Raw genomic sequence first — 8,736 nt, 5'->3', positions numbered from 1 at the left:
ATGCATATTTACAAGAATATATCTGCATAACCAATTGTGAATTCCAAATTATCATGCAACTTCCCAACACATGAAAAACATCAAACTTTATTTGTTAAGAGGGATTAATTGTTAATATCATAATCAAATTTGTAAGGTTTACAGTATAGTCGTTTAAAATATGTTGGTTGTATTTATATATTCTTAATTTTTTAATTCTATATTCTGGAATTAATGCAGCTTTCTATCAAACATCACACTTTCCTAATGCCTAGCACACCATTAGGGCAGTAGGTCTAAATAAATGATAAAAGGGCCCCAGCATGGCCAGGTGGTTAGGGCACTTTACTCGCAATCTGCGGGTCTCGGGTTGAAATCCCTGTCCCACCAAACATGCTCACCCTTTCAGCCATGGGGTGTAATAGGGTGACGATCAATCCCACTGTTCGTTGGTAAAAGAGTAGCCGAAGAGTTGGCGGTGGATGGTGACGACTAGCTGTCTTCCCTCTAGTCTTACACTGCTAAATTAGGGACGGCTAGCGCAGATAGCTCTCGTGTAGCTTTGCATGAAATTCGTAACGAACCAAACCATAAAAAAAAAGGTTATATCTAAAATACTTTCTGGATAATTTATGTAAAGAAAAAGCTATCTTTAATTCATTTAATCACGACTCTAATTATGATCACTTGTAACTAATTTGTTAAGAACAGAATTGTGTGATTTCTAGTAAAACCTAAATAGGCATAATAATTTATAACTGTTTCTGATATGACAAGAATACGTAAGGACTAATCGTTCCTCTACATAAAAGCTTCCGTCGTTATTTTTAATTTCATTCTAAGTTCTAATTGATTTTTTATCTCATATAAAAAATTCTTGATTTCCAAACCTTAACCTTCCACACACACACTTTTTTTTTCTTTTTGTCATTTCTAATTTAGGCCTTTTTCTAGTTCGGTAATTAAGGAGATTTTGTTACTTCAAGAGGACGTTTTTTATGCAAGTCGACTAATTTTTTTTCTTCAAACTGGTTTGTTATGTTTGAGGTTTATTCGTGTTGTATCTTATTATTATTTTTGGATTGTCCATATTAAAGGTTTTTGTCATTAATTTGTGAGGTAATTAAAAAACAACAACAACATATTTTCCCGAATATAATGCTCATTTGTTTCCTCCAAATACCTCTTTAAAAATTGCGAACGTTCAATTTTGTTAAGTATTGTACTAGAAACTACCACCGAAAATCATTAAAAGGTTTCAGAAAATGATGCTTAATTGGGATGTATGATGACATGCTGTGAGAATCAGAAGAGGACGAAGCAAAGGTTCAAGGAAGCAAAACCGATGATAGCGACAATTCTAAAGATGACGAAGATTTACGTGAAGATGAATGATTAGCTTAGTTTATTACTAAATATAAAACTTTAAAATAAATTTTGTAAAATTGACACGTAAAAAAAAATTTAAATGAAAGGTTTACAAAAATGTTTAATACACCGATAGTTATTTACAGTATTTATAAACCATTTAATACATCTGATGTGTAAAAAACAACAACACGTACTTTAATTTAACCTTTCAGAATTAGTTATGCATTATATTCGGGCAAATAAGGTAACTAAGATCAGAATTTAAAAATTCATAAGTCATCTTACAAACTCACGTTATCCCTATTTCTTCGGCTATACACAGTGCGAGATTAAAGAAACGTGCAGAATTTATGTTGTAATATTTAGAACTTATCTTTTAATCCTTATTCGGTCCGGCATAGCCAGGTGGCGCTCGACTCGCAATCTGCGGGTTCAAATCTCCGTGACACCAAACATGATCGCCCTTTCAGTCGTGGGCGCGATATATTGTGACGGTCAATCCCACTATTCGTTGGTAAAAGAGTTGGCGGTGATGACTAGCTGCCTTCCCTCTGGCCTTACACTGCTAAATTAGGGACGGCTAGCGCAGATAGCCCTCGTGTAGCTTTGCGCTAAATTCAAAACAAACAATCCTTATTCCTAGACTAAATTATTTAGTGGGGTTTCTTATAAGAAATGCCATATGATGGGCTTTTTGATAAACAAACTCCAAACATGGTTACGTTCTCATTATTGTGTTCCATAATTTTCAAAATTAAATTTTTGTTACGTTAACCACAATTCTGGTTGAAATTCGTGTGATTGTTAAAGACTTTTCTTACATGAATGCTTAAAATTCGATGAAGTATTCTTTTAACTTTGAGACTTTAGTCGGGATCAATATTATTTACAGAGGGCGCCACAAAATTGGATTTCCAACGAAAGAAAGCAAATTGAATGAATTGTTTTTTACTTCTTTTTAAAAAAAGATGAAAAATGTACCATACAAGACATTCCCTAACGATTATGATATTAATATCCATTGTACCAATAAAGAAGTTTGTTAATATTTGTGATTAATTAATTTTCATAATACATGTATTTGGGAAATTCACAGCACGAATATTAAGATTTGTACGAATGCAAACTCTGTGTTGTCGCAATTGTAAACTTTTAAAGAACAACGATAAGACGGTTTTACAATTAGTAGTCTTAACAAAACCGTTTAAAAATGCCGAGGAGAATTAAAGCAAGAAACTATTAACGTAACTAATTATGGATTGTATCTATTTTAATGGCGGACGCAAAATAAAGATACAGCGGAAATGCAAAATGGAATTTTTAATGCACGAGATGGTTTAATCAATAAACCATATTTTCCTATAATTTATCTTTTTTTTGGAACAGTAAGCCATAAAATATTGTTACGTCTCCGTTTGTTAATTAACTTTCCGTAACTTCGTTCCGACGAAATTTTAACGACACAAGTCTTTACTTAATAAAAACTGGTTTATTCTTTCCGAATACAACTTTACCGATACACTCAACTTCGACAATCGCGCTAAACAAACACTATAACGAACGAACGTTAACTTCAACAATGCGTCTCTCTCTGACCGCAGTTCAATTACTCATTATCTACCCACCCATTACATTCCCCTATTTTATATACCAGCCTACCCTATATCTAGTAAGAACTAGAACATTCGCCAAAGTACAGGATAATTCTAGAAAGTAGAGAGCGTGAGAATCACATGATCTCGATGACGCAACAATATGAATAATGGCTGAAATAAACGAATAACTCCATGTAGACGAAGTAGCCTATCATCGTAACGAAGTAACACATCCTCACGAAATATTATTTCAACGGAGGAGTGTTTCCAACGTTGGTAATTTCCGAGTGTATTACTCCAGAGCACTAATAAAGTGTTGGAAGGTCTCTGTGCAGTCTTACATCGTCAATTAATAATATGACACTTTGGTGGTAGTGTATTACTACTGTTGCTATCTGAAGATGTCACGTTCCCTTTCGTTCAAGAATCCGCTACACAATGAAATGGTGGCCATTTTTTGGAACAATGAATAGAAGACACGATATCATTGAAGATGATTTTTAAGAGCTCAGTTACTACTGTTTCTCGTCGTAAATGCCTTTTAACTGTTGGCTTGAAGTTCGCATGTCTTTAACCAAATGCTACGCTTATCCGTATATTGAATCGGCTCAACCTAACCGAGTAATACGCGTTGTCATAAAAGCAGGCGCAAGTATTCGAGACGAAAACGAAGAAGTTTGAACACCATTCTGTTCCTACTTTTCAATACACTTATTTTCTGATAAGGTAGCACGTGTGAATCTATTGAAAGTGTTGCTGCCAAACTCCATTTTCAAATTCCGATAATTTTCCTGTATGTGGAAGTACCATTTCTCCAGTTTTGAACTGCAGAAATAGATTTCATTTTGGTAAGTTTTTTTTTCATGCCCACGTTAGATGCTAAACACTATCTTATTTGGTCACACCTTTTTTTTTCTTCCTTGGACTGAAACAGAATATCCAGTAAAGATGTGTAGAACTCTACAATACACACACTTCCAAAAGAATAGTCTCCCATTTTGAATGCTGGACACTAACTGACCTCTCCCATTTTGAATGCTGGACACTAACTGACTTCAATGTCCTCTCCAATTGTGATCGACCGAGAATATCGTGTCTGGGTTCTATTGTTGATGAATTTTCTTCGAACGACGATTAGTATCATCATTCAATGATAAACGTGCATTGTATGACCGAGTTGGGGCAGATGATAATATTCTTCTTTGTCGAGATTGTTCTGATGGAAGATTTCTTGAGTTTATATTTTTCCTTTTCGTGTCTGTAGATGATTCAGCATAAATTTACCGGCTTCCAGACAGATCAATGAAAGCTTCAGATAGGATAGTGTAAGACTAGAGGGAAGGCAGCTAGTCATTCAGCATAAATCTATCGGCTTCCAGACAGATCAATGAAAGCTTCAGATAGGATAGTGTAAGACTAGAGGGAAGGCAGCTAGTCATCACCACCCACCACCAACTCTTGGGCTACTCTTTTACCAACGAGTAGTGGGATTGACCGTCACATTATAACACCCCCACGGCTGAAAGGGCGAGCATGTTTAGTGGGACGGGGATTCGAACCCGCAGATTGAGAGTCGAGTGCCCTAACGTGATGAACAGCAGTAAATATGATCTGGTTTCCTGACGACTTTGACTGTCCTCCTTTTGTTTGAGAACCCTTTTGTTCAGTAGTACGTTGTTGCTTTTACCACACTATATTCGTATATCTACATTAGGGTTATTTTAACACTATATCGGAGAGAGATGGTAGATTTCTGTTCTTGTGATAGGGTGGGAGTCTAGGTACGTTAGGGTTTAGAAACAGTCATTTCCTGCCATAGTTGTTTTGTAGGACTCGGGATGTCTCACCTTAATGTTGTACAGAATATTCGGACGACAGCCAGTTAAAGATACCAATAAATACATGAATTACCACACCCTGAATGGTCACGATATTATTACCAATAAATAATAAAAAAAAATTGTTTGCAATATATTAAAGTTATTCTATTGTGAAATAGATTTAAAGTGACGTATCATTCAAACCATAAAGATAAACCTTCAAATCAAACGCTTTATGTAAGAAGTTCTGTAATTGGTGGATACTTTTATAGTTACAGCGAAATAAATTAAACTAGTCTGTACACTCAAGTTAACCTGAAAAACGTTTACTTTGAGAAGAAGCTTCTAAAATAAAAAGTATTAATATGAAACTTAAGTTTCACTTGTGATGTATTAACGATCTTTTGAGAGTGAAGTTACCACTAGAAATTTATGTTCTTGACAAAATTGTTTAATTAGGATACGAGAAAATACCTTGACCATTTTGTTACAGTAAGCGATTGTAAGTAGACCCAGTCAACTCTTGATGTTATGATAAACATTTGGCATTAGAATTTTAACCCTCGAGGTAGCCTTTTATATATATATATTTAAAACTTGAAACAAATTCTTGGCTCATGAAGAAATATCAACTTTCAAATAATATCAATTTTTTTTTAAAGGAGTTCTTAAGGAATGTCTCAAAAGAAATCCTAGTCATTTGTAGTTTGTACGAGTTTGATAGCTGTAAGTTTAAAATGGAATTACTTTTCTAGTGCCCATGTTATTCAGAGTTTAGTAGGGTATAAAGTTTAATACAAGGGTTATTGTTTCTGCAGTTCTCTTAATACAGGAACACGAGTTCCAAGTGGAATAGTTACCCAGGAATCATGTTAACGTTGTATATTAGATGATTAAACATCAGAAGTGGAATAGTTACCCGGGAATCACGTTAACGTTGTATATTAGATTGGATGATTAAACATCACAAGTGGAATAGTTACCCAGGCATCGTGTTAACGTTGTATATTAGATGATTAAACATCACAAGTGGAATAGTTACCCGGGAATCATGTTAACGTTGTATATTAGATGATTAAACATCAGAAGTGGAATAGTTACCCGGGAATCATGTTCATGTTGTATATTAGATGATTAAACATCACAAGTGGAATAGTTACCCGGGAATCATGTTCATGTTGTATATTAGATGATTAAACATCACAAGTGGAATAGTTACCCGGGAATCATGTTCATGTTGTATATTAGATTGGATGATTAAACATCAGAAGTGGAATAGTTACCCAGGAATCATGTTAACGTTGTATATTAGATTGGATGATTAAACATTACAGTACTTGTGTGAAGATCGAACGTAATGTTTCGAAGCTGGTGTAAAATACCTCGGTACAAGATAATGCTATGAAACAAGAAGTTTATTTGAAGATGAAAAATAACGATGACAAGTAACATCGACTGTTCATTGAGTTAGTGTTTAGAGAAGTATTCTTTACTGTCGCTAGGGTTAGGCTTCATGGTATCATCTCCAGGTTTCCAGCCAGCAGGGCACACTGTAAAGTAAGAACACAAAACTGATCACTTAGAAGAAAGAGAAGGAAAAAAAACTCACTAGTTTTTCAGGAAACTTAACACAAAAGAATGAGTCATTTTTCTAACAAGTATCAGCAGTGTATTTGTTAAGTCACTCATGGCCATAACTCTGCCACTTATCAGATGAATATTGTTAAGAACTTACCTTCGCCATGCTTGTCGGTAAACTGGAATGCCTGCACTAATCTTAGAGTTTCATCCACTGATCGACCCACAGGTAGGTCGTTGACAGTGATTTGTCTCAGATTTTGGTGGTTATCAATGATGAAAAGTCCTCTAACATACAGAAAAAAAAAAGAAGGAGTTACTAACATCGTGGGGGAAATCCATTTAATAGAATTCAATTTATTGTTAATAAAACTTGTAGAAATTAACAAGTCTTGTACTGATCGATACAAGGAAAAGCAGTATGTTGATGGTAAGGGAGAATGAAGTAAAAATTCAATCACATTCTAAGTGTATTGCTTAAAAACTGGAGAAATAACCTTATTCTAGTAGACCTTTGATGATTTAGTAATAGTGTTGAAAAGAATACATTGTAGGGAGGGCATTGAACAAAGTTTAAAATGTGAACAAAACCAACCTGAAAGAAATTCCTTCATCATCCTTTAAAACACCATAGGCTTTGGAAATTTCCAAGCTTTTATCTGCTAATAGTGGGATTTTCATCTTACCCAAGCCACCTTCTTTTCTTGGAGTGTTCACCCTTAATTTAATAAACAACTCATTTTAATGACTATCAATTTCGTTGTTACTCCACTCATCTTTAATACAAGATAAATACAGTAATTATCATTATATTATGAAGCAAGATTATCTACAGACTCTTAATTAAGAGGGATGACTTGATTTAGAAACATTTTAGTCCAAAAAAACTATGTATTAATTATCAAGTTTATTCAGACTTTTAGCCGGATCACTTGGACTTACCAGGCTAGATGACTGAAGTGACTGTCTGTAGAACAAGCCACTACTTCACAATCAATCTTCTTGAACTCCTCCACACGATCACTGAAGGATATAATTTCAGTGGGACAAACAAACGTGCTAAAACAAATCACAAGAGTGGTTATTATATCTTTAGTCTAATCAGAAGAAAGTTTAAATACATACTCATAGGCCAACAACATTTTATTCTAGAATAAATTTGGAGTTTAATAAAGAAGCTCTCACCGGTAATGCCGAGTGAAGTATTACAATACTCAAGTAATTCATAACATCCAGTTATTTATTCCTTACAAGACTGACGGACCTTGAAAGTAACAAATGTTTTTAAGAATACTTTTGTCAAAACTTACAAGTCAAGTGGATAGAAGAACAGAACCAGGTATTTTCCTTTGTAATCCGAGAGCTTGATTTCTTTAAATTCGCCATCAACTATAGCAGTCCCGCTGAAGTTAGGGGCAGGTTTGGTAAGAGCAGGAAGTTTTCCAGCCATGATTTGAGGCTGTTATAATAAAGTTTAATGTATCTCTTTCATAAATACATTTTCAGAGAACGAAATTATCCGTGATAAAACAGGGCTTACATTTAGAAAAGCAACTGAAGTACATTTATAATAATAATAAAACAACTGATTTAACCACACCCATATGTAGCTGTGAGCAAAAAAACAGGAAAAGGATATTCCATTTTAAGCTATGAAGACAAGATGCAATTACTGGATTATTAAACCTAACATCCTAAGCTACAAAAATCCACCTACAGATATTAATAATTAATATTAATGAATGTTATACTACACAAAATAACCTCAAGAGAAATAAACCTGGCATCAATCTGTACCAATGAGTTGTTATTTACAAGAAACTTAATTTTTACAAGTAAATGGTATCTAGAAGGTTTAGAAATAAAAGATAACTAGACTGGGTGGTGATAAAGAAAGTACAACTGGAATTTGTATCTTAAGTTCAATGACCATTCGTTAGGTAGTTTGAGTACCCGAGGTCCAAAAATGTTTTAAGACACTTGATTGACATTACATAACTATGGTGTAATTCCTTGTACATGTAGAAATCCAAGAACTGTTGTAGTTTTTATAGTGGGGGGGGGGGATACCCCTTTCTCAAGTATTCTTGATAATTTGATTTCAAATACTTAACCCAATATATTCAGTTTTCATTACAGAAAGTATCCAAGCCATATTATTGATATCACTTTAAGTTATGTACCTGTCTTAAAGATGTTGATTTAGTAACTTGCTTTACCAGAAATTCCCACATCCTGATATTTAAATATCAATCTTGTATCTGTAGTAACTTCTGGAATAATTAAGCTTTTACACGTCTCTTCACAAAAACAAATTAATAAAGACTGACTACAAATCTATAACAAGTACTTTAAAAAACGATTTTATCACGTTTTATGTAAAGCTAGCTTTA

At 34.1% G+C, this 8,736-nt stretch overlaps 1 protein-coding gene across 1 annotated transcript in view; it reads right to left on the bottom strand.

Moving 5' to 3' along the window:
* Positions 1 to 6,161: 6,161 nt before the first annotated feature.
* Positions 6,162 to 8,736, bottom strand: part of LOC106473242 (peroxiredoxin 1-like) — a 4,476-nt gene continuing 1,901 nt past the window's right edge. Inside the window, exons 2-6 of the mRNA XM_013933929.2 lie at positions 7,654 to 7,802; positions 7,286 to 7,402; positions 6,939 to 7,061; positions 6,501 to 6,631; positions 6,162 to 6,315 (exon numbers count right to left, since the gene is read on the bottom strand). Coding sequence (XP_013789383.1) covers positions 6,233 to 6,315; positions 6,501 to 6,631; positions 6,939 to 7,061; positions 7,286 to 7,402; positions 7,654 to 7,793 — 594 coding nt within the window. The 5' untranslated portion in view covers positions 7,794 to 7,802 and the 3' untranslated portion in view covers positions 6,162 to 6,232. The remainder of the gene's footprint in view (positions 6,316 to 6,500; positions 6,632 to 6,938; positions 7,062 to 7,285; positions 7,403 to 7,653; positions 7,803 to 8,736) is intronic.

Source organism: Limulus polyphemus, unplaced genomic scaffold, assembly GCF_000517525.1.
Source record: "Limulus polyphemus unplaced genomic scaffold, Limulus_polyphemus-2.1.2 Scaffold5999, whole genome shotgun sequence".
NCBI classification, from domain to species: Eukaryota; Metazoa; Arthropoda; class Merostomata; order Xiphosura; family Limulidae; genus Limulus; species Limulus polyphemus.
The sequence above is the reverse complement of the archived record's forward strand: the minus strand, read 5'-3'. Positions and strand labels throughout refer to the sequence as shown.